The 27,741-nt window shown below is 27.8% G+C and overlaps 1 protein-coding gene across 4 annotated transcripts; it reads right to left on the minus strand.

The window, feature by feature from the left end:
* Positions 1-27,199, minus strand: LOC122502343 (trans-Golgi network integral membrane protein 1-like). 4 transcript variants are annotated; one of them, XM_043612345.1, is made up of 5 exons: positions 25,847-27,196; positions 25,728-25,763; positions 16,814-16,971; positions 2,530-2,719; positions 1-935 (listed from the first exon to the last, which is right to left on the minus strand). In XM_043612345.1, exons 1-4 carry the CDS (start codon positions 26,907-26,909, stop codon positions 2,570-2,572), a joined length of 1,407 nt encoding a protein of 468 aa, XP_043468280.1. In that variant the 5' UTR covers positions 26,910-27,196; the 3' UTR covers positions 1-935; positions 2,530-2,569. The 4 variants fall into 4 exon arrangements, with proteins under 4 accessions (XP_043468280.1, XP_043468279.1, XP_043468282.1 ...); XM_043612344.1 differs by lacking the exon at positions 1-935 and having other exon boundaries at positions 2,255-2,719; XM_043612347.1 differs by lacking the exons at positions 1-935; positions 16,814-16,971 and having other exon boundaries at positions 2,255-2,719; positions 25,847-27,199.
* Between the last annotated feature and the right edge of the window lie 542 nt (positions 27,200-27,741).

The raw sequence follows: 27,741 nt of genomic DNA on the forward strand, positions 1-27,741 counted from the left end.
TTTTAATTTTCTAAAAAATAATTTAAACTTCTATTTAAAGTTAAATTATAATTTATTTAGAAAGGTGAAATAGAATTAAAGAATTTAACAGGGAAAATGCAGTTTATATTATCTTACTTTTAGAAAAGTAATAAAATGAGAAGACGGTATTTATAACACATACTGAAAGTGTAAAAAACTTGTGTTTTTACTACGATTAACAAAATTTGTAGTGGTGAATTAAGTTAATACTTTTAATATTAAATATTATATTTTTAAGTCGGACGGTTTATTTTACTTTTATAAATTATTATATTTTGAATACCTAATGTATAAAATTTAATGAAAGGCAGAGAATTTTTTATAATTAATTATTTAAACGATTCAAAGGGGGCGAATGTTTACGTTGACGTTTGGAGTAAAGGAGCTTCTACAACGAGTCCAAAGGTAAGTTTAAAATGTGTCATCAATTTTTTAAATACACTGAGAAAAGTGGATATTAAAAATCTTAATATATTAGATATTAAAAAAAGATGGTATTGCATAATATCTAGATGTTATGGTTTAATATCTCAGATGTCTTTTCCAATATCTGTGGATATTAAATTTAAACATCCAAGATGTTTATGTATTTGACTGTCACAGATATTGACCGTCAATATCTAGATATTAAAGCTCAATATCTATTTTTCTCAGTGTACGTAAATAAATTTACCCTTATTTTCGTCCGTCTAAAATTATTTTTCAGGCAATTTTATTCTAATAGAATCTATAAATGTCACTTGTCCTAATTTGATAGGTGGTAATTGTGCAATTTACAAATTCTATTATAAAATAAAATTGCTTGAAAAAGTAATTTTAAACGAAAGAAAATTTACGTATTTAAAGTAGCTACTCAATTACACTTCTCATAAAAGCGCTGTAACGAATCACCCACAGCAATTGATGCACTTACCCTAAAAATAATAAAATTATTTGAATTACATAACTTTAATTCGGTTCATTATTGTCAGATTTTTAAAAATACAGTAGAACCTCGATAAGTCGAAGTTGAAGGGGAACACTGAAAACTTCGAGTTAAAGAGGTTTCGACTTATAGAGGTTTCTGAAAATATAATTCGACATAATATAGAGGTTTTCACATACTATATATTTGTACACAATAGAAAAGTTTCTATACGTACGTTTGTTATTATATTATTATTAACATTATTCTTAATAATAATAATAATAATTCTAAATTCAATACAGGAAACACTGTTTGATAACAATTGTATTGTATAAGAGGCATTCCATTTCAAAACGACCCCCTTCGTAAACAATTAAATTAAATTATTTTTTAAATGAATATTTCTTCCATTCTGTAGAACCAAATTACTTTTTATATTAGTGATTTTGAAAGTAGAATTTCTGAACTTTCTAAAAATAAAAAAATATATTCTTTTAATAATTTAATTTAAATAGAAAATTGAGTTTAAAAGTTAAACTTTGAGAAATCTCAAAACACGTTACCTCCGATTTTAATAAAATTCATATCAAACGAAAGCTTGAATATTCTACTTTTTATTTATCAAGCGATAATAATGGGCATTTCAGTGGATTTTAAGAAAATAATTAAATTTTACAAACATTTCGAAGGTTATATTGAGAGAACCATTTATTAAGTATAGGGCGGCATTTGTTTTTCTCCATTTATGCATAATAACCTTCTAAATGTCTGTAAAATGTAATTAATTAATTAAAATTTACTGAAATGTCCATTATTATCGCTTGATAAATAAAAAGCAGAATATTCAAGCTTTCGTTTGATATGAATTTTATTAAAATCGGAGGTAACGTGTTTTGAGATTTTTCAAAGTTTAACTTTTAAACTCAATTTTCTATTTAAATTAAATTATTAAAAAAATATATATTTTTATTATCAGAAAGTACAGAAATTCTACTTTCGAAATCACCAATATAAAAAGTAGTTTGGTTCAACAGAATGGAAGAAATATTCATTTAAAAATTGTCTTTCATTGTCAATTGTTTACGAAGGGGGTCGTTTTGAAATGGAATGCCTCATAAGCTTCGAGATATAGAGGTTGCGAAAAACAAAACCTTCAAGTTATAGAGGATAGAGGTTGCAAAGTTCGAGTTACAGAGGTTTTTGGGCTTCTAGGGAAGGGAATGGACATTTTCTTCGACTTATAGAGGTTTTCGACTTATCGAGGTTCTACTGTATGTAGTTTACCATTTTGTATAAATTTGTATTTTTAAAAAATTATAAACATAATTTGCCTTTCATAGTGTTTTACCCGTTTAAATATTTTAATTAGTACATTATATGAAAGCTTTGCTACAGTTAAAATGTATTCTATATTTATAGGTGAAATTTCAATGCTTTCGATTTAATTACTAAATTTGGTAGAAAAAATTAAGTAGTATAGATTTTCATAATCAAAAGCACTAAAATCTCTATAACAGTCACGTGTTTAGCAGAAAATTATCATTTAATGATAAAACATCATGACTTTCAGTCATACTATCACAAAATAATTATTTACACACAGAAATCGTATTATTGCAAAATAGATTCCTTTTTTTTTGTTCAATATATAACATTTGTGGCGTTGGTGTTGCATTGGGACGTTACAGCTTCTTCTAAATTAGAGTCTAATTTTCTGTAATTTGCTGTACTTGGTCGACGTCTACCACGTCCATTTCGTGATCTTCTTCCTTCCAATAAAATTGCCAGAATCTACAAAAAGAATAATATTTTAATATCAATGTTCAAAAATTTTAGAAAAAAAAAAATTTTTTTTTTTAAATTTTAGAGTTTGTAAACACAAAAGAGAACATGAAATAAAATTTCTTTATGCAAACAGTTTAAGGATATTCGGGAAAAGTCTTCTTGTTTAAATGACCTTCTGTATAGCCAAATATCCAGTGTAATTTGCGTATGGTTTGGTTATTTTACGTTCCAATAATATTTCGGGGTGACTTTTTTTTATTATAAGAACATATGTGACCTGGTAAGTTAAAATGGACCTTATATCAAAAAAATAAATTTTCACTTATTTGGTGATTTTTATAGAAAACGATATTATGCTCTTTTCATCGCAAAAAACAAATCTGACATCGGATTTTGAATTTTGAAAATCTGATGCCAGATTCGTAGTCAGCGACCCCAAAACCCCCGCAAGTAATAAATTTCAGACATATTCAAAAAATTTTTTATTTTGTCCGTCATTTTGAATTTTGGAAATCTGATGCCAGATTTGTAATCAGCGAAAAAAGAAAGGTTTTAAATTAAAATCTTTGGAAATTTGAATTTTTCATACTTTTAACAAACAATTCTGTAGAATTAATTTTTTTTGAGAAAGTCTAATTGTGGATTTTTTTAAAAATTATTTTTATCCCACATGCACAAAAACGGCGCTTTCTGATAGCAGCCGACAGGGAGGAAAGTCATTCATTTCTTCGACCGTATGAAAATGGCGGCCGTGTTCTCCCAAGGGCAAGAAAATTAGCTGTTCACATGCATTTTTCTTGCCCAAGGGAGAAATCGGCCGCCATTTTCATACAAATCGAACAAGTGAATGACTTTTACTCCCTGTCGTCTGCTATCTGAAATCGCCGCTTTTGTGCATTAGGAATAAAAAATATCGTAAGTAACACGAGAATAAAGGCAGCCAATTTCTTTACAATGATTTTTGTGACACGAGTGGAGGTCGAGGGCGCCGTAGGCGCCCCGAGACCGGAACGAGTGTCACAAAAATCACCGTAAAGAAATGGCTGCCTTTCTCCTCTTGTTGCTTAATATACTATTAAAGTTTTTATTTTCTAAATATATTTAATTGAAGAATTATTTACGAATAATTGAAATTTTTTAAAATTGAATTGTAAACAAATGAATTTGAAAATTCTCAATGAATTTTTTCAAAAATTATTAAAAATAATGGATTTATAGAAGAATTTTAGTTAAAAACACGAAAAAAAATTTAATTTTGGAAAAGTTACAAATTATTGCAGAAATTCAATTATTTTCAAGAATATAATATTTTTCGCAAAAATTAAATATTCTTAAAAAATAATAAAATTCTTCTTAAGGATTCAATATTATTTTCACAAATAATAAAACTCATCACAGAATTTCAATTATTTTTAATAATAATTTTAAATAATTTGTGGATAACATTCTTTAACAGAATTGAATTTTAAGAAACATTCAATTATTCAACAAATTATTTATTTTTGTATTTAAATAATTGAATTCTAGTAGAATTTTCTAATAAAAATTGATTTGAAAATTAATTTCTGTTAAAATTTTAGATAATAATTGAATAGATATTAAAAGCAATATAGCGTGAATTTGTAAAAATAAATGAATTTTGAAATTAATTTTTTTGAAAAAGTTTTCGAAAAATTGAATATTGTAAACAAATGGATTTGAAAATTGTCAAAGAACTTTTTCGAAAATTATTAAAAGTAATCGATTTAAGGAAGAGTTTTAGTTAAAAATTCTTGTAAATAATAATTGACATGTAAATGATTTTATCACTCGGTCATCTTTTATTATTATAAAAAATTTTAATTTATAATTTTAAGTACAATGTTCTCTTATTTGACTCGGACTGGTTATATTTTTATCAGTAATTGGTCCGTAAATGGTCCATAAAGTTCGTATTTTAAAATACTTTCACTGGTTCGAGCCCTGCATTTTCCTAATACACATTATTTTTTCTACTGTAGATGCAGCCTTAAGTTTTACCCTCCTCAGTGTAAATTTTATTATTCTTTTTTCTCCGTGTACTTTTAAAAAATTTAAATTTTAAAAATTTACATATATAGCTCAAAACTTTGATGCCTATAAAAAACAAAAATATATGTTTATCTATTTTTCTATACACTGAGAAAAATAAACATAACTGAGTACTGCCCAGACAGGAATGATCCCTGACCAAAAAATTTTTTTCGTTTAAACAGTACTCTTTGCATTCTGGACAGGAACCATTCCTGTCCAGACCTAAATGGCAACTCGCCGCATTCAAAAAATCAGTGTACATATAATAATCATTAAAAACATTTAACCTTAAATCATCTTAGATTTTATTTTATTAGAAAAGGATTTTCAAACTGGGTCAATCCATTTTGTAATATTGTAATATTCTGCAGAAATGATTTTAATGTTACTAAAGTTACAAATGAAAAGATTTTTTCAAAAAAATGTTATATCTTTATAATTTTTTTTCAGTATAAAATAATTATAAGGCATACAATTTAGTACAAAAATATAACAAAAATTATTGGTATATGTTAAAAATGCCTGAATTTATTATTATAAATAGTTATAAGCATTTAAAAATATAAAATAATAAATAAAATATTGTTTCAAAGTTTATCACACGGAGAAACTTTTTCTTCTAATATTAAATATATTTGGTTATCTTTATTCTAAAAGTACGTTAGAATGTGAGGATTTTTCGTGCGTTGTGCTAATAATTTCAACATTAATACGAAAATATGATAAGTTCGTTACACTGGTTTACAGTGAAATTGCCAATTGAACAAAACATTTTTTTTTCGAATAGTAGGTGTTTGTTGAGTAAGAAAATCATAGTTTTAATTTTTTTCCCTCGCGCAGTTTTTCTGTAGCTTCAAATTTTGCATTTTCGAGGTGCGGCGCCAGTTAAACTTACCTGTAGGAAAATTAGCTTGTCAAAATATAATAAATGAGGTATCATTGGAAAGGTTATTAAATTACCTTTCGATCCATAGGTCACAGAATAGAATTCAACAAAAATTTATAGAGTTACAGTCGATTAAATATGAAATTTCATGACAATTTTGATGATTTTTAGACATTTGAGTAACTTTTACTATTTTTTTCTACATCAAACAGGAAAGAATGTTTAGGTTTTAATTTTTTTATTGCTAGACTATATCATTACAAAAATTTTGAGCCCTTGTGGACCTCGATTGGATAAAAAATGACAATTCTACACTAAATTTAGTGAACGAAACTACATTCTTCATTTTTAGTATCCCTTAAACATTTGCAGCAAAAATTCAAGTAATAAAATTTGGTTAAGTGCTAAAGTTACTGAAATCACTAATCAAGAGTTTCTGAAGTCGTAGATTTCGAATGGAATGTTAGTTTTGCAAATTTCAAAATGCGGATCGAATATGGCGGACAAGTTTTTAAAAATCGATGAAATTCTTCTCAAATTCGTTACTCGGGGGTTTTTGGGGTCGCTGATTACGAATCCGATGTCAGATTTCAAAAATTGAAAATTATGGATTCATAATGGTGATCGAGTTTTTTAAAATCCATCGAATTCGCACCTACTGGATCCGCCATTTTTAATTTTTGAAATCTGACATCGGATTCGTATTCAGCGAAAAACCAGCGAAAGCCAAAAACTTCAGAAACTCTTGATTAGTGATTTCTGTAACTTTAGCACTTAACCAAATATTATTACTTGAATTTTTGCTGCAAATGTGTAAGGGATACTAAAAAAGAAGAATGTAGTTTCGTTCACTAAATTTAGTGTAGAATTGTCATTTTTAATCCAATCGAGGTCCACAAGGGCTCAAAATTTGTGTAATGATATAGTCTATCAATAAAAAAATTAAAACCTAAACATTCTTTCCTGTTTGATGTAGAAAAAATAGTAAAAGTTACTCAAATATCTAAAAATCATCAAAATTGTCATGAAATTTCATCTTTAATCGACTGTAACTCTTTCAATTTTTGTTGAATTTTATTCGGTGACCTATGGATCGAAAGGTAATTTAATAACCTTTCCAATGATACCTCATTTATTATATTTTGACAAGCTAATTTTCCTGCAGGTAAGTTTAAGTGGCGCCGCACCACGAAAATGCAAAATTTGAAGCTACAGAAAAACTGCGCGAGGGAAAAAAATTAAAACTATGATTTTCTTACTCAACAAACACCTACTATTCGAAAAAAAATTGTTTTGTTCGATTGGCAAAAAAAAGTTTTTAATTTGTAAACCTGTGTTATATATTAAGCAACCTTCGGTGTACAAAAATTACTATCTGCATTAGAAATAGTCTTATTTTTCTTTAGAAAAGAATAAAATGCTAGTTTTTGTTTGTGAAATAATACGGTAATTCTAACCTTTTTTCCACATATAGATAGAATATATAACAGACATTCTAATTTCTAACGTAACATACCAATTTTGGAAGGACTGCGGGCGGACTTAACCGATTTCGCCCGAGCATCACCGAGTCCATCACCTGACGTCGCGAACTAACCCTAATGTTTTCGAAGATGAAATTCACACGTGTATGAAAGAAAAAAACCTTTTATTAATAAACGTGAATGTCTCCTCATGCCAAATTAAATTCAAGAACTGTTCCTCAATATAACATAATTTTTTTCACGACTTTTACTTATTTACATAATTTGATTAGTAAGTTATTTTAAAAAATGCTCTCTCTCGAAGGCACATATTTTTCCACTCGTTTAATATATAAGGACGATTCAGCTGTGTACTTCTAACGAATCGTGCGATCTTTCGGTTTCCGTGACCAATCGTCGTGTCTTTACTTGCGTGTGCGTGTGTGCGTTAATAATATAGGTTAGGTTCTTACGTCGTGTTAAATATATTTACCTACAGTTACAGTGACATACACTAATGCCATCTACCATCAGATCCTAGTATCACTATCGTCTCTATGAGTATCTATAGACAATTAATTTGTTGTGTTTCTTTTTAATTCATGGCTTTCCCAACTTTGCAAAAATTATTATTTTCTTTCTAAAACAACATACTAATTTTCGTTAGTTTCCTTATGAAGAACTGTAAAATATATACTGAATGAGTGTTTTTGATAGTCTCAATAGCAATTTCTATAACCTATGTCGTTTTTCCCTTGAATCTAACCTAACATACTAAAATGTCTCACTAGTTTTAAGAATTAGTGGTATTAAAAGTTTCTCCGTGCAGTAAAGTAACCTAATTTTACGATTTTTATTAACAAATAATGGGGAAATGGGATTATAAAATTAAGTAAAAACTTACAGAATATTAAGATTTTGTGATAAACTTTCAGGAATAATTAAATTATCACAAATAAAAGCACACTATAACTTTCACTTTGGTCCGGAGTTCAGTTAAAAAATAAAATATGTTTGAAAATAGTATGTTTTTTAAAGGTTAATGAATGTAACATCTTTTAAGTTGAAGTTGGTTTAATATATTATTATATGCAACTTTAACTTTATAAAAATTACATTCATTACCTTATTTGTTAATAAAAATCGCATAATTAGGTTACTTTACTGATGAACTTCAGGATAATATTTTATATATTATTTTATATTTTTAAATTCTTATATCAATTTACATTATATATTATTACATTATATTTTTGTAATAAATTGCATGCCTTTTAAATTATTTTATACACTGAGAAAACTGGAGTATTGGACTAAGCATCTGGAGGGACAAATCGTTCATATTTGAGAGTTAGCTATTGGATAACAATCTAAATGTTCAAATACACCATTATTAACAGATATTCATGCCATTTCTCTTGGAGGTAAAATGAGTTTATAACAGAGGGACAAATTAACCATCTTGAGAAATCCCTTCCTTATCCGGCGCGAAATGAATAAATATGGCACGGGGGTGACACTGGTGCAGTTTCCCATTAGAATAAACTAACCTGAGAGTTGACCGTCGCCACTGGTGGCGCTGGCTGGTTAGTTGGCCGATAATGAGTGAAAATGCATTAGAAAAAAAAGAAAAATTTATTTTAGAATCAATAATATTAATTTAATGGTATTTATTCGTATATAATATTAATCCAGTATCTTTTTAGCATTTTTTATAATATTAAAAACTTAGAAAAAGCGTTTAACATTTTATTTATAAAGAAAATTGTGCAACAATTCATGGCGGGAAATTTAAATTAAATACTAAATAATATTATAATAAATAAATTATCAAACAAATTTTTATTTATACTGTAAAATATTATTAAAAATAGTCATTAGCAATAATTAAAATAATAAAAAATAATTATAATTTTATTAATTTAAATTTCCCGCCATGAATTGTTGCACAATTTTCATTATAAATAAAATATTAAACGCTTTTTCTAAGTTTTTAATATTATAAAAAATGCTAAAAAGATACTGGATTAATATTATATACAAATAAATACCATTAAATTAATATTATTAATTGTAAAATAAATTTTTCGTTTTTTCTAATGCATTTTTACTCAATATCGGCCAACTAACCAGCCAGCGCCACGGTGGTCACCAGTCAACAGTATGGTTAGTTTCAACTCGAGAGTGTCACCCCCGTGAAATATGGCAACCTAACCCCTAAATTAAATACATAAAATGTTAGAAAAATAATTTTACGCGCATCAGATCGTACACATTTTCTGCGCAACTTTTAACCCTCAGATATAATGGGAGAGAATATACAAGTAGATTTCCATTACCAATTCAAAATTTATTTTAGAAGGACTATTTAACTCTCTTCATAAGCAAAGGAAACATACACTTTTTAAACCTCTGAATTTGACTCTCCAGTTTTCTCAGTGTAAAGAAAAAAAATTATAAAGATATAACATTTTTTTGAAAAAATCTTTTCATTTTGTAACTTTGGTAACATTAAAATCATTTCTGCAGAATATTACAATTTTTTAAAATTAGCCGGCGACCAATTTAGTTAAAATAATATGGATTGACTCAGTTATATAAAATATTAATAAATATTTTATTATTATTTGGGGCCGTTCAAAAAATACGTAACGCTATTTTTCGGAAATTTAGCCCCCCCCCCTCCCCCCATGTAACGCAATGTTGTATACATTAGCGCTATTTTTTCTGCTGACCGTAACAAATAGCTTGACCCCCCCTACCCCTTAAAGCGTTACGTATTTTTTGAACGGCCCCTTTTTAATAAATATTTTATTAAAAAAAATCTAAGATGATTTAAGGAGGAATGGTATACCTAATCGGGACAAAAGTTTGTGACACTTAGGGGAATTTGTAATTTTGTTATTTAAGCTACATATAGCAGTTTTTCTTATTGAAATCATAAAAGTAGACATCAATGAATATTAAAAAGTATATATTAAATAAGGAAAAGATAATAAATTAATGAAATTAATTTTTTTTATAAAAGCAGAAAATAATTTTTGTTACTGTCTGTACGAATTTAAAACCTAAGAAAATAAAAGTTACTGAAATTTTCTAAAAATTATTTTCGGATTTATCGAGTATTCCATTGCAAACTTTGAAAAAATGCTATTATTACGTATATATGTGTCTTATTATGCTGTAATATTAATGTTATTAATTATAAACATTGTCAAATAACAATTTGTAATGAGCGTATAATCGTGACAACGTCGCAATGCAAGTAGTTTGTTTTTTGATCGTTGGTAACAGTGTCAAGTGTTGTGGTTTGTTATGATTTGCATTTGTGTAGTTAAAAATAATGAAAATTTGTCATTTTTGGTACCTTTGGCGCCATCTCTTGGTTCTATGTACCACTAAACAGCTGTCATATGTGAGACTTTATATACAGTGTTGCCACGTTTTCTCTGTCTGTCTGTCATAAAATTAGTTTTCTTCCAGAAACTAATTAATTACTTTTAAACTAATTAGTGAATAAAAAAGAACCTTCGTGATTAATAAAGCTTAAATCTTGACCTTCAAGATACAATTTTTACAAAAAATTCTGAATGTTTTAAATATTAAATTTTTAATGATAAACATGCAAATTCGTCCTTTCCCCATAAGAGGTAATGTTAAATTAAATAATTTTTAACTTGTAAACTATTTAGTGAAAAATTCTGAAATTTGGTGGGTAACTTTATTATATAAAAGCAAATCATTTCCCAAAATATCAAAAGATTCTGAATGTTTTGAATTTCTATACCATTCCTCCTTAAGGTTAAATGTTTTTAATGATTATTATATGTACACTGATTTTTTGAATGCGGTGAGTTGCCATTTATATTGATAATATTTACTAAACAGTTAATCCTAGTGTAAAACTACTGTTACGTCAAAAATAACAAGAAACCTTTTTAAATATTCCTAACGTTCCTCGTTTTAAATTAGTTTCATAAATGAATCTAATTTGGGATGAGGATAAGTCAATGAGCCTACTAAATATACTGAGAGAATAATTTATTTAAAAACCAACAAGAAAGAAAAGAATTGACGAAATACAATGAGTATAATTGAGTTTAGAAAATCTTACTTTTAAAGAATAACGATTACTGGTGTAGTATGAACTGGTGGTTATATCTGGTTGTCCGATCTCCAATGGTGTTGAGGGCTAGACGCAATGGGGCCTGTGACAGTTGTCCTTTATGGTTGAGTGTTGATCCTCTTGTTTACACTAATGAGATAGTGTATTGTATTTTGAAAATATCTGCTTTCTTCCAGACAGTTGTCGCCTCTTGAGCAAATTTCGATGCTTCGAAATTTGTTATACTTCGATATAAGATTTGTTGAACTTGGAACTGCGTTTCAATATTAGACTTTCGTTGATACTTGGGTTTATTTCCAATTTAATATATTTTTGGAAATTATTAAGTTGTACTTTAAATCACTGATTCGAACTTCGTTTCAAAAATAAAACTTGAAGATGTAATTCACTCGTTGATGATATACTCTTTACACTAGAGCAATACTAGATCGATGTGTACAGGTTGATTCCCAAAAAATTACTCTCTGTACTGAAGATGTTGTGAGGTTGGCTTTCAAAATATTACTCTCTGTACTGAAGATGTTATGAGGTTGGCTTTCAAATTATTACTCTCTGCTGAATGAAACTGCTTGCCCTTTTTATATTAGATTTTCATAACTGTAATGATGCCGAAAAATTGTACACGTGCTAAAATTTGTCTCTCCTTGTGCTAGTTAATAACGAAAGAATTTCTCTATGCGTTGTCGATATTTCCAACGGGAGATTGTACGTATCGCCCTTTCGTTAAGTTTCTCGGCGTTTGTTGTTCACCTAAACTTCTCGGGGTTTGCTGCTTTTACTTTCTTTCGTCCGGCCTGCGTTTTCAGAAGGTTTGTCGAATTGTCGCTTCATCGTTATTCTTTTTACATGAGTAATAGTATTACTTTCCTTTCTTGGATTGTTACAGTTTCAAAATACATAGTGTACATTTGTATAGTAATCAATATGCAAATAATATATGACAATAGAATATAATATTAAAATAGAAAAATGTATTGAATATAATACTAATATAGAAATGTGTATAAATGATAATTACAATATCTTAATAGAGAAATATACTGAATATAAGGCAATAATTAATACGTAAATTATAAGAGTTAGAAAATATATATAAGGTAAATATAATATATTATAAGAACACACATACATTATAATTTATAGAGTAATAGGTTACGGACGTAACACTACTAAGCATAAATATTTATTACTACCTAATGAACATTTTTTTCACTAAAAATTTTCAAATAAACGAAACTCTTGAACATTGAAAATAGTAATTTGACACTGTACAAGAAAAAAAAAATATATATAATTTAACTTATAAAATTATCATAAAAAATATTTTAATATTAAATAATTTATAAATATTTATAGATAATATTGTACAGTGCACACGGTAATAAAGAAACTGAATATTGTATCAAGATTGACCGAGTCTTGAATCGAGCATGGGACGAACATTCAATTGGTGTCCCATGCTGAACCAATATTGAGTGACGGCACTGGCATTGATATAGAAGGAGTTTACACCGTAAGCCTTAAATATAAGCCTCCGCGCGCATAAACGGATATACCTCCAGGAGTATATATTTGCGCCTGCGCGAACACGTGGTCAAGGCAAACTCTTTCACCACACAGTTAAGTTAAGTTAAGTTAAGTTAAATTTGATTGGCACTATACTGCGGAAGCGCTCATGCGCAAACCCTAGCAAGTGTGCTTGCCTACCGCTCTGAGCATCTCGAAGCAGCTCGGCATGTGTGCATATAGGCACACCTGCACGTGTGCTTTGAATGTTTTGATTCTCATCATTTTTCATAAATTAATAAAAACTAAGTGCCTTATTTAATTAAACTGTTAACAATAATTATAAATATTGCTTAAAGTAATAAATAAAATATATTTTATTGAAAAGCGCTTAATTTAATTTATTTCACTGATTTTTTTTCAAAAAAATTTACATAACCTCAATATAATTTAATATTTACTTTATGTTAAAAGCAAGAACTTTATTTTGTTTTAAGATAATTCTATAACATTTTTGTTCAAAGTATATAATATATAATTATAATAAAATTTAAAAAATTTAATTTTATTTGTTATGAAAATATTTATTTATTTTATTTATTTTTTTTTATTATTTTATTTTATTATTTATTAATATTTATTTTATTTATTTATTATCCATCCATCATAGCTTTTTTCACTTTATTGTCAATTACAAAAATGCATTGCTTTTCCTCTTTGTATTCTATTTTTATTTTTTCCTTCGCAAACTCCATCTAAAATTGTGTCGCATGTTATAGTATTATAATTTTTTTTTTATAATAAATATTTTCATAACAAATAAAATTAAATTTTTTAAATTTCATTATAACTATATTATATACTTTGAACAATAATGTTATAGAATTATCTTAAAACAAAATAAAGTTCTTGCTTTTAACATAAAGTAGATGTTAAATTATATTGAGGTTATGTAAATTTTTTTGAAAAAAAATCAGTGAAATAAATTAAATTAAGCGCTTTTCAATAAAATATATTTTATTTATTACTTTAAGCAATATTTATAATTATTGTTAACAGTTTAATTAAATAAGGCACTTAGTTTTTATTAATTTATGAAAAATGATGAGAATCAAAACATTCAAAGCACACGTGCAGGTGTGCCTATATGCACACATGCCGAGCTGCTTCGAGATGCTCAGAGCGGTAGGCAAGCACACTTGCTAGGGTTTGCGCATGAGCGCTTCCGTACTATACTGCCTTTATGCCTGTATATCCGGCCATGACCTGGTGAGTGGATGAGGCTTAACATCTGTGAACAGAAGTAAAAGGTGTCGCCGTCCGGGCGCGCGGAGGTGCAACCGGAGATCCAAGATGGGTCCCCGGTTGAACCACCGCGCACCCGTAATGAGACACGGTGGAGGAGAGAGCGAAATTCAAAAAAGAGAATAAATGAAAGATAATTAAATAAGTAATAATAGTAATTAAATTAATTTAGATTTTTATTTTAGCGCGTTTTAAGAATCTAAAAATGTGAGAAACAACCCTGGGAGTAGGATTGGTAAGAAATTGAACGCAACTAAAAGGAGGGGGACATTTTAAAGTTCTCGAAAGAGATTTTATAAGGTCCACCCGAAGAGCATTGAATCTGGGACAGGCCCACAATATATGGTCTAGATCTTCTTCTATATTAGGACAATGTGGGCAATCGCCCGACTGGATGTAATTCTTTCTAGCAAGACTCGCGTTCAGGTTGTAGTGATTAGCTCTCGCGCGGCATATTGAAACGATCCATAGTCTGCGAGCTGTAAAGTTCGCAAACCATGGTTTTTTACGCGGTTTGTAATAAAGTTGGGTATAATGAATACCCTTGTTTTTACCTACATCTTTAAAGAAAGAGTTACAACTGTCGAATAATTGTTTTTTGGCGAGGCAAAAGAAGTCAGAAAAAGGGAGAGTTATGTTAACTAAATCTGGGTTGGCAGTTGCGTCCTTGGCCGCAATGTCCGCTTTTTCATTTCCTTCAATACCTGAATGACCTGGAACCCAAACAAGAGTTGTTGGACGATTCAGGTTGTTGAGTATTCTTAATCTATTTCTAATTGCAAAGATTATGTAAGATTTTATTTTGTATGTATTTTTTGAAGCTAAATTGTTGAGGACACTAAGAGAGTCTGAAAAAATAACTGTGTTAGAGAGATGAGAACTAATTATATAATCTAGGCAAAATAAAATTGCAAATGCTTCTAATGAAAAAATTGACGCGTGATCTGAAATTTTAAATTTGGAAGTTAAATTTAGAGAAGGGCAGACAAAGGCGCAACCTGCCAAGTGGTCCATATCAGATTTGGAGCCATCAGTGAAGAAAAGTGTGTGATTGGGGAAATTAAAGTTAATTAAGTCCTTAAATACGATGGATGGATTACATGAATTTTGTAATGAGTGACCCCAGTTAAGGACAATCTGGGGAGTACTGCAGCCAAACACTTTGCGCAGACGCAAGTATATCCTCATGGAGGCATATCTGTTTATGCCCGCGGAGGCTTATATTTAAGGCTTACGGTGTAAACTCCTTCATAGTAGATTAGGCGAAAAGCCTTTTAGCCTTCTGCGGCCGAGCGGTTTAAATGCGTGCGTTAGATACTTCCGGTATGCGTTAGGGGCGGGGGGCGTGAGTTCGATCCCACATGCGAGCGAATATTTTTTATTCTTTGTTTTAAGCGTCATATAAAATAATAAAATTGTGTGTTGTGTTGTGAATAAAAAATGTGAACATGGTTTGTAAATAATGTTAAAAGTCTGTTGAAAAATCGAGAAAAAAATGTATCGATTAACAGAAAAATTGTATTTTTTTACTAAAATTATTTTTTTAGTATTACTATTTCAAATGACATTTATTGTTAGTAATATATTATTTATATGAAAATAATATAATTATTATAATAGTAACTTATTGTCATTAAATATATATATATATACACACATACATGAATTAAAATAATAATATTTATTATTATTATATAATAAATGACATTTATTGTTAGTAATATATTATTTATATGAAAATAATGTAATTATATTATAATAGTAACTTATTGTCATTAAATATATATATACACACATACACACATACATTTGGGAACAGTGGAAGCAGTCTTGTTTCAGTCCTGCATTAGGTTTCCGCAGCATTGATTGAGCATTGGTGTCCAATGCTGAATCAAGGCTCGCGCAGCAGTCTGGAATCGGTGTTACATTAAAGCCAATCTTTATAAAGCCTGAACTCGGCGTCACTTCGCGCCTGGGTAGGTCTGGACAGGAGTTGTTGCTGTCCAGACATTGTTCATTACTATCTGTTTTATTAATGTCTCATTACTGAGTCCTTTCTGGACAGGAATGGTTCCTGTCCAAAAAGCAAAGAGTACTGTCTAAACGAAAAAAAAATTTTGGACAGGGATCATTTCTGTCCGGACAGTACCCAGTACAAATAAACATATTTTTCTCAGTGAACAGAATGGATAAAAAATATTTTTATTCAAACTTAAAATATGGACTGAAATTTAACGTGTAATCGTTGATATATAATAGTTTTTCTTAAAAAGTTGTTAAAGAATATGGATATAAGAATAAGACTTATATAAAAATTTTCTCTAAATTTTAACAAATTAGTGAAATTTTCGTCAATTTCCTGAGTTTTTCCCGGTGTAACTAAATTTCCGGTTTTCCCGGACGCTGGACACCCTGTGTAATGAAATGTTCATTACACTTCACTTGTTTCTAGATGCAAATTTAATTGACAAACATTTAAAGCTACAAAAATTGAATGACATTCGCCCAAATATTATTTATTTCTAGCATCGTCAAAAAGTCTTATATCGAAATAAATTTTTAGCAATCTAAAATAGAGGATATTGTAATCATTTTCACTAAATAATATCAAATTAGGCGTTATCCACTTAACGCCCTTCTTGCACCCAATGCTTCAATTGCATTTTATATTGCGAGTATACTTAATGTAAAATGAATTGCATTTTCAAAATTTTTAAATAATTTAAATATAAATAAAAAATTAAAAGTAATTTGTTACATACCTTTTTCTTGTTGAGGTAACCAATGTAACAACATACAAAGAGCAAAGAAAACGCTACAAAATAGGAAAAAATGTGAGACTCTTCTTCTGCTTTTTTGCCTGGGTAGTGTGGAATTATTTTATTCTCACTAATTAAATCTGGTTCTTGGTTTGGAATATCTGTATTTAGAGAGAAAAATGTTTAATATATTAGATTTAATTATAAAATGTATTTGTGCAAGAAAAAATATAAATTAATAATGAAATAATATTTGATTTTGAAATAAATGCATGCATCTTTAAATTATAATTTACGCATCTAAAATAAATTTACCCAAAAATTATATTTATATAACAAATACAGAATATTCATTTAAACTTTCATTAAAATTTAAAAATAAACTACAATTTAGTAAAACTTCAGTTACAAAATATATTGCTGTTAAGATTTTTTAATTTTATTATTAATTAGTATGAGACTTTCGTTAAAACGGCTTTCTGATCAGGAAAAGATTTAAATTTATTTTTATTCAAAAGATATTTTAGTATCGATAACTATTAAAATAAAATTTAGTTAACTACACGGAGAAACTTTTAATACCACTAATTCTTAAAACTGGTGAGACATTTTAGTATGTTAGGTTAGATTCAAGGGAAAAACGACATAGGTTATAGAAATTGCTATTGAGACTATCAAAAACACTAATTCAGTATATGGGCAATTCTCTGGAACCTTTAACCTTTACGTGTCTTATATTTATTATGCAATTACTCAAGATATATCAAATGTTTTATAAAAAGAATTATTGTTCCATGTAAAGAATGTTTAATAATATTAAAATATGTTAGTTTAAAAATTATTAAATTATGTTTAGTAATTAATATATATTTTTTAATGTGGAAAAGTAAGCAAATCACGAGAGTCCCTTTAGGTACTTTCAGAAACATAAACTAATTTTATAAGTTGGAACATCAACATAGAATAAAACGACGAATACATAAATGTAAATGAATATCTAAGGATTATTTTAAAAGTAATTAGAAGATTATACGCATTTGGAAAGTAAAGATATTTTAATTTCGAAAAATTTCCCTTATTTTCGTGTCAGGACCGTAACTGCAAACGTACTTGCAGATATTTCAAGAGTGCCTTAATAAAATGAATTCAACAATACATAGAATGAAAGCTTAAAACTTACTAAAACTGTGGCCAGTTGAAATTTTTATGTGCAATAATTTATATTGAAATTATTGAAGAATATTGTTCTTGAATTCGACAGAGAACCTGGTTATGTCAGGACCGTAAATGATTCGGCACAATTAAACAAAACTATAAAAATTTATCAAACCTGTACGCACATTCGCACAATTATATTTTTTACTTGTGTGTAAAAGCACGCCTTAAAATTTTCAATAATTATCGAGATACAAGGAGGTACACGTGAAAATGTCAGGACCGAAATTGTCAGGACCGTAAAAAACTAATTTTTTGTCGCAATAAATTAGGATTTCAAGGTTGTCAGTGTGATAAATTGATAACTTCACTATTGACCGTTCTGTTTTTAAAGTTCAAAATAGAAATATGTAATTCGTAAAGTTAAAAATAATGAGGTCAATGAAAGAAATTTAGAATAAAAAGCAGAACAAATGAGGGAAAAAAGAAGGAAAAAAAGGGAAAAAGAAGCAGAATACAATTTGAAAAACTTGCATCAGAGAAGGAAATTATTAAGGTTATCTAGAAAAAATATTACAATTAAGATAAATTTAATTAAATAAATAAATAATAATTAAGTTCACTAATTTTTATTAAAATATTTAAATTTGACCAATTTAATTTAAATTTAATATAACTCTAATAGAGAATATTAAAAAATAAATAATAAATATTATAAAAAAGTAAAGACAACCAAAATATTTAAATCCAAAACAATCGAAAACAATAGATTTTAACCTGTAAAAAATCGTCTTATTAAAAAAGAATAAAAATATATGAGACCTTCGAAATATTACATTTTTAACTGCAAAAATAAATTCTAAATGCTAATTTTAATTTATATACAAATTTTTATTAATGTGCTAGTAAATTTTTTTTTTCAAGTCAAAAGTTAAAGGTTCCAGAGAATTGCCCATATATTTTACAGTTCTTCATAAGGAAACTAACGAAAATTAGTATGTTGTTTTAGAAAGAAAATAATAATTTTTGCAAAGTTGGGAAAGCCATGAATTAAAAAGAAACACAACAAATTAATTGTCTATAGATACTCATAGAGACGATAGTGATACTAGGATCTGATGGTAGATGGCATTAGTGTATGTCACTGTAACTGTAGGTAAATATATTTAACACGACGTAAGAACCTAACCTATATTATTAACGCACACACGCACACGCAAGTAAAGACACGACGATTGGTCACGGAAACCGAAAGATCGCACGATTCGTTAGAAGTACACAGCTGAATCGTCCTTATATATTAAACGAGTGGAAAAATATGTGCCTTCGAGAGAGAGCATTTTTTAAAATAACTTACTAATCAAATTATGTAAATAAGTAAAAGTCGTGAAAAAAATTATGTTATATTGAGGAACAGTTCTTGAATTTAATTTGGCATGAGGAGACATTCACGTTTATTAATAAAAGGTTTTTTTCTTTCATACACGTGTGAATTTCATCTTCGAAAACATTAGGGTTAGTTCGCGACGTCAGGTGATGGACTCGGTGATGCTCGGGCGAAATCGGTTAAGTCCGCCCGCAGTCCTTCCAAAATTGGTATGTTACGTTAGAAATTAGAATGTCTGTTATATATTCTATATCTATATGTGGAAAAAAGGTTAGAATTACTGTATCATTTCACAAACAAAAACTGGCATCTTATTCTTTTCTAAAGAAAAATAAGACTATTTCTAATGCAGGTAGTAGTTTTTGTACACCGAAGGTTGCTTAATATATAACGAACTTATCATATTTTCGTATTAATGTTGAAATTATTAGCACAACGCACGAAAAATCCTCACATTCTAACGTACTTTTAGAATAAAGATAACTAAATATATTCAATATTAGAAGAAAAAGTTTCTCCGTGTAATTTTTTAAACAAATACAGGGTTGCCACAAATATTTATTTTTTATTTTTTTTTTACTTTCCCTGATTTCCAGACAAAATTTTCACTTTTTTCCTGACCCTAAAAAATATTCTGATTCACTCTAAAAATTATTAGATACTCAAAAAAATGTACTATTACATTTATTTACAAATTTCTTTAATTGTAAAATTATTCAAAAACATCAATAACTTCTTTTCTAAATAAATATTTAATCATTATTATTTTTCCGTAGGAATTAAAATTCTTCAAAACATTCAAATTCAAATCTTTTTGAAATTAATCAACTTTAAAAATATTGTTATACAACATAAAGACAACGATCACCATAACATTTCTTAACAAAATTCAATTATTTAAAAAAAATGTAATAAAATTCGTTGCAATAATTCAATTATTAAATAAATAATAAATTGATTATTCGGTAATTCATTTTTAAATCAATTTTTATTAGACAATTCTAGAAGAATTCAATTATTTAAATTAAAAAATAAATAATTTATTGAATAATTAAATGTTTGTTAAAATTGAATTCTCACGCACTGAGAAAACTGGAGTATTGGACTAAGCATCTGGAGGGACAAATCGTTCATATTTGAGAGTTAGCTATTGGATAACAATCTAAAATGTTCAAATACACCATTATTAACAGATATTCGTGCCATTTCTCTTGGAGGGAAAATGAGTTTATAACAGAGGGACAAATTAACCATCTTGAGAAATCCCTTCCTTTTCCGGCGCGAAATGAATAAATATGGCAACCTAACCCCTAAATTAAGGGGCACACCTAGTGTGAGTGACTGAAAAAAACGTCGATTTTTAGAAATTTTTTTCAGGGAAATTATTGCATCTAATTTTTTTTAAAGTTTTGTACATGTATATTTGTATAAATAGTGAACATTTTGTAATTTTTGCAAAGAAAAATATCTTTTTTTTAAAGAGTTATTCGCTATATAAAAAAAAACCAGTTTCTCCACTGCTGCAGTTATTGCGGCCTTCTGAGTGACTGAAATCAAAAGAACCAAAAAGATTATTAAACTAGAAGATATTTGCCATACTATGAGGCTCCAGTTTTTTTTTCGGATGAAAAATAAAATTTTGGGATGCCAAAAACTATCGGATTTTTTAGGCGAAATTTATAAGCTTTTTTCAAAACTCCGCCATTTTGTTGCAATTCAATATTTTTTTTCGTCCGAGGGTCATTGTACGGCAAATATCTTCTAGTTTAATAATCTTTTTGGTTTTTTTGATTTAGGTCACTGAGAAGGCCGCAATAACTGCAGCAGTGGAGAAACTGGTTTTTTTTGGATATAGCGAATAACTCTTTAAAAAAAAGATATTTTTCTTTGCAAAAATTACAAAATGTTCACTATTTATACAAATATACATTTTTCTTTGCAAAAATTACAAAATGTTCACTATTTATACAAATATACATGTACAAAACTTTAAAAAAAATTAGATGCAATAATTTCCCTGAAAAAAATTTCTAAAAATCGACGTTTTTTTCAGTCACTCACACTAGGTGTGCCCCTTAAATACATAAAATGTCAGAAAAATAATTTCGCGCGCATCAGATCGTACACATTTTCTGCGCAACTTTTAACCCTCAGATATAATGGGAGAGAATATACAAGTAGATTTCCATTACCAATTCAAAATTTATTTTAGAAGGACTCTCTTCATAAGTAAAGGAAACATATACTTTTTGAACCTCTGAATTTGACTCTCCAGTTTTCTCAGTGTAAAGAATTTTATTAACAAATTTTTAACTAATTGAATTCTTTTGACAAATTTTAATAAAATTTTTAAGAATAATTACATTTTTCGAGGAATTCTATTAAAATATTGTATAAAAAATAATTAAAATCCAGCGATGAGTTTTATTATTTATGAAAATAATTTAAATTTTCCCAACAATTTTATTAAAATTTTTCTAAAATAATTGAATTTCCGAGAAGAATTTTAACTTGAAATTTTGATAAGAATTTTTTTAAAATTTTTGAACATAATTGGGGACGAATGAATATTCCCCACATTGAACTTGCAACAATTTTTGTGGTATCGAAATAAAAAACTTAAAATATCTACTTATTAGAACTGCAATAATTCGAGTTTTCTTTTAAACAAATTTTTATCACAAGAAATTAGTATTTGAAGAAATATTTATTAACTACTTTTTTCATTTGACTGTATTTTAATTTATAAAAATATCCATGTAGGGAAATATGAAAGAATAGAACATTTAGTTTTTCAGAGTTTTTTACACGGAAAAAATTAATTTAGTACATTTTACGAAACTAATTTTGGAATAGCGGATACGGAGAGGAGTTTAGTATAAGATAAAACAGAATCAATAGTAATATATGATGACTGCGTTTCTCGAAAACTCAAAAAAAATTCTATGGAATTCACAAATGATCGGTTGGACGTTCTAATTCAAGAGTTTTGTAAAATGTTTAGCCTGAAGCGCATGCGCCACGGAAAAAAATATTCACGGAGAAAAAAACGAATAAAGCAGAAAAAAGAATTTCTTAATGTACCAATGAGCTCTCAAGACCATTTTTTCTCGTCTTCTATAGGAGATAGATGATTGGTTCGACACATGTGACTGCACTCTACAACGCAATGGTTCGCTTGGATTGGCTTATTTTATTCTGACACTAACTTAACGGAAATACGCATACATATAAACGAATTCTGACGCAACGCACATACAATATAACTCGCACTTGTAGATGAAAGAATTGAGTTTCTTTATATACTAACTGAGGAGATTAAAACTGCGCTTGTGAGAAATGTCAATATACTGAATATTAATTTTTAAAAAAATCATTTTTTTAAAAGTTATAAAAAATATTTTATGGTTTTTAAAATAACATTTTTTGATTATAATTAGTTATAAAATCTCTATAAAATTTTTCAATTTTTAGAAAATAATTTTATTCTTAATTTTAAATTATTAATAAATTGACAAAAAATTTTCAAAATTAAATTCAAACTCAAAAAATGTTTATATTAAATTGTCTAAAATTTGAAGTAATAACAGTTAAAACTTGAGAAATTAATATATATATTGTCATCGGTAAATATTATGATAAACTATAAAATTTATTGGAATGTAAATTAAAAGAAATTAATAATAATTAAAAGTTTGGATTACAAAAGCACATAAAAAATGTTACGAATTTGGAACAATGAAATGTGAAATACGTAAAAGAAAACAATTATCCAAATGTTACCGGCAGGTAAAGCAGTTCTCTTTTTCCTTCCACATATTATATCTATATACAGCAGACAAGTTAATACCGACGCGACGAGACAAGCTTCAACATATCTATGTATAACGCGACTTTTGGTACACCCCGTATAGAATTTTACGAAACTTTGTGTTCGAGAATTCACGATAGACAGCGAAGTGGAAACTCAAACCACGCGTTTTTAGATTGCACGAAACATTTTTACCATTTTCTGATAAAATGTTCACCAGAAAATACGAAACATTTCTACATTCAAGCTTGTTTTATAAATTACAACACTGGTTGCAGTTTCTCGACAATTGTTCTGCTTAAAGTAGTGAAAGTTTCTGGGTTTTTGAAAAACTTCGTCAAGGAATCTTAAATATCCGCTAGTGCGAAATTAGTTTCGTAAAATCTGCTGAACTTATTTTTTCCGTGTACAGTATGTATTTTGAAAAATAATAATTTTGCTTAAATGAAATTTTAAATACATAAAAACTTATATAAAGGGATTATAACCTAAATGATTTGTCTATTATCAGAATTTGTATATCGTAGTATTTCTATATTATCGAATTTTTATGTAACGTAAAATATATGTAATCGAGTTATAATCTCACAGAATTTATATTTAACATAATTTTGATGTACAACTATTTATATTTAGTTGAAATTATATTTTAAATAATTTTTATTTAATCAAATTTTTATTTAACCATATCTGTAGTTAACCGAATTTTCGTATGAGTGAATTTCCAAAGTACCAAATTTATAAAACAGAATTTTCAAAACGTCGAATTTCTAAAATCCAACGCACAATAGGTTCGCGAACGAGACACATGAGATAGACAAGGACACAAATATATCTCTGTCCTTTTCTAACTCATGCTTTGCGTTCGCGAACGACTTTCGCGAACCTATTGTGTTTAGGCCTTAAAGCATTAAACTTTTAGAATGTCGAATTTTCATTTGTCCTAACTTTTTTTGCAACAATTATTTTAAATATAATTTCAACTATATATTAATGGTTGCACACCAAAATATGGTTAAATTTAAATTCTGTCAGGCTACAATTCGAGTGCATTATATTATACGTTACATAAAAATTCGATAATATTAAAATGCTGCTATATACAAATTCTGATAATAGACAAATCATTTAGGTTATAATCCCTTTATATAAGTTTTTATGTATTTAAAATTTCATTTAAGCAAAATTATTATTTTTCAAAATACATACTGTAAAAAACTCTGAAAAACTAAATGTTCTATTCTTTCATATTTCCCTACATGGATATTTTTATAAATTAAAATACAGTCAAATGAAAAAAGTAGTTAATAAATATTTTTTCAAATACTAATTTCTTGTGATAAAAATTTGTTTAAAAGAAAACTCGAATTATTGCAGTTTTAATAAGTAGATATTTTAAGTTTTTTATTTCGATACCACAAAAATTGTTGCAAGTTCAATGTGGGGAATATTCATGCGTCCCCATAATTGAGTTTCTGCAAATAATTTTATTATTTTTGAAAATAATTTAATTCTTCCAACGAATTTCATTCAACTTTATAAAAATAGCTGAATTTCTTTGAAGAATTTTATTATTTATATAAATAATTGAATGCTTCCAGCGAATTTTATTCAAGTTTATAAAAATAATTGAATTCTTCAAAAGAACTTTGTTAAATTTTTTTAAATAATTGAATTCGTATGAAAATTTTATTCCTTATGAAAATAATTGAATTATTTCGAAGAAATTTATTAATAATTTTGTAAATAATTGAATTTCTGTGAAATTTTGCCAAGAATTTTTTTTTTAATTTTTGAATATAATTGAAATTTTCGGAAGAATTTTTATAACTTTTGAAAATAATTGAATTTGTGGAATCATTTGTAACTTTTCCAAAATTCAATTTTTTTTAGTACTTATTTTTAACTAAAATTCTTCTATCAATCTGGTATTTATGAAAATTGTAAAAATTATTCATTAAATAATTTCTAAGTAATAATTTTATGATTGCCCTTGAAAAATTAGTTTATTTGAAAATAAATTACTGTAAGTTATAGAAAAAATTGAAGGTTTTGTATTAAAATTCGTTGTAATTTCATAGTTTACGAGGTAAACAAAAAAAACATTAAAATTCAGAGTAGTGTTGCCGCGATACGAGACGAGGCGAGAATTCTTTCAATCTCGTCTTGTCTCGTACTTTTAAGGCGATTTATCGTCTCGTCTCAAGCGTCGAGAATCCTATGCATTATCGTCTTGTCTCGTCTCGAGCGTTTAAAATGCATGGAAATCACGATTTCTCGTCCTCGTGACTCCTTTCTCGTCACGTATCGACTTAACAATATTTAAAAAAACACTGTCTCATCATGTTTCGTGTAATGGTTTTCTCGTCTCGTCTCGTCTCGTCTCGTCTCGTCTCGTATCTCGCCATTATCGCGGCAACACTAATTCAGAGTTTTCTCATGAATTTTAAAAATTCAATTTTTTCCAGTACTTTTACTAAATATCCCTGACTTTTTCCTGATTTCCCTGACCTGTGGCAACCCAGAAATACTACTTTGGAATATTAGTAAAATTAAGCATTTACTTAGTGCAATGTCATCACGTTGATCAGCATCATTACCTAAGAAGAAATTGAAAAATATTTTTGTTAATACAACCCATAAAATTGTTTCATTGTGCAATTAAAATGTAATAAAAACTTACTAAGTATAGGAATTTCACCATCTTCAGAAAAAGCGGCACCATCATTCGTATGTTCTGAAATAGTGCTTGATTTAATCTCTTCATTATTTGAAACCTTTTTTGCCGTTTTTCCTGAACCTGACTCAATTCTATCAGATTTTGTGCCATCTGCTTCAGATTTATGAACCTCTGGATTAGCTCTATTTCCTGTACTTTCAATAACTGGATTCTCCTGCACTTTTTGATCTGTCCTTGAATCAGCATTATCACCAAGATTAGGAATTTTATCATTTTTTTTGTCTTGTTCATTTTTTCCCTCAATTTCTAAATTAGAGGGTTCTTTTTGCACTGGAACTTGTTCATTCTTTTTCGATAATTGTTCTTCGATAACTGGATGGCTATTTACACTTTTCAAAGGTGATTCTTTTAAGTTAGTATCACTTGGGAGATTTTCATTATTAACATTCGATATTTTTTCACTATTTTTATCAGAGTTATTTAAAGGATTAGCAGCAGGTTTGCTTGATTCATCCTGTTTTGGTTCTTCATTTACTGTTTGCTGTTTGGTAATTGTCACATTAGATGAAATCATCTTTGATTCGAGAAAAGTTAATGCAGAACATAATTTTATTGGTTCTTCATTGTTTCTCTCAGAATTTAAACACTTTATTGCACACACGGCTAAGTTTTTGTAAAACGATTCTAAAAGTTTCGTATCATTTTTATTCGTAACATTCTTTTTTACTGTGCAAAATTTCATCACATCATTTACATTATCAAAGTTTGAAACAACTTTATCAAATTGAGTCGCATCTACAAACTTTGGTAAATTTACATTCAGTGAACTCATTGTGCACCATTTGAATCCTAAATCGTAGAGTGCTGAGCACATTAAATGAGATGTGTTAAATTTATCATCATGAAAACATGATTTTGTATAGTTAGAATCACGAAAAAAATTAACAGTCGGACAAGGAACTACGAATCCTTTTGACGTTTCTGTGAAATTTCTGGGAAGAGCATTACATGCATTATCGGAAAATATGTAGATCAGTGAAAACAAGAAATACTGTAAGTTCTTCATATTTTTGATTTTTGTTAGAAAACTTAAAATATAGTCAATAGTTTATAAATTTGAAAAAGGACAACTCATGTACACATTACAAACACTGAAATTAAATTTTTTATAACGATAATCATAAAATGATTTTCTTCATTCGCACGTACACTGACATTTCCAATATTGAAAAAGTAAGTCTTTTAAATTAAATATATATATTTAACACTCTGTCACGTTTACAATTATTTATTTCTTTTAGGTTAAATTGACCTTCAACAAGTTCAACAACTTTCCGGCATTTTACTTGAAATACTGTAGAGCTGGAAAGTGGAAACTTGATGGCAAACTGCTAACTATTCACAGTAATGTAGAAATCTTCTTTTTCGACCGAAAAACGGGCGCCAAATTTATAATTTTAAAATCGTTCTCAAATCAATAATTTACACATTCATTTAAAAACGTGTACAAAATAAAAAAAGTTCAAACATTTAAAGACGCTTAAAATTAAATTTCTTATTCCTAATTTAATTATATTTTATTTATTTTTATTTCTTACAATAATTAAACTTTTTGGAGTATGAAATTGATTTTTTTAAAATAATTTAACTCTTGAAAAACTATATCACAAAATAATTTAATTTCCAAATATTTCAAACTTGAATTTTTAATTATTTTCATTTTATTCTGAAACATTTAATTTTTTAATATAATAGTATTTAATTGAAAAATTTTCGAATAGTTAAAATTTCGTTTAGCATAATGGTTTAAACTTTAAATGTTTAAAAACATGAACTTTTTCTCAGATTGTTCTATCGTTCCTGATAATGAAACCTTCGAAACATTTAAAATGATTTAT

This window comes from Leptopilina heterotoma, unplaced genomic scaffold (genome assembly GCF_015476425.1).
Source record: "Leptopilina heterotoma isolate Lh14 unplaced genomic scaffold, ASM1547642v1 Lhet_228, whole genome shotgun sequence".
NCBI lineage: Eukaryota > Metazoa > Arthropoda > Insecta > Hymenoptera > Figitidae > Leptopilina > Leptopilina heterotoma.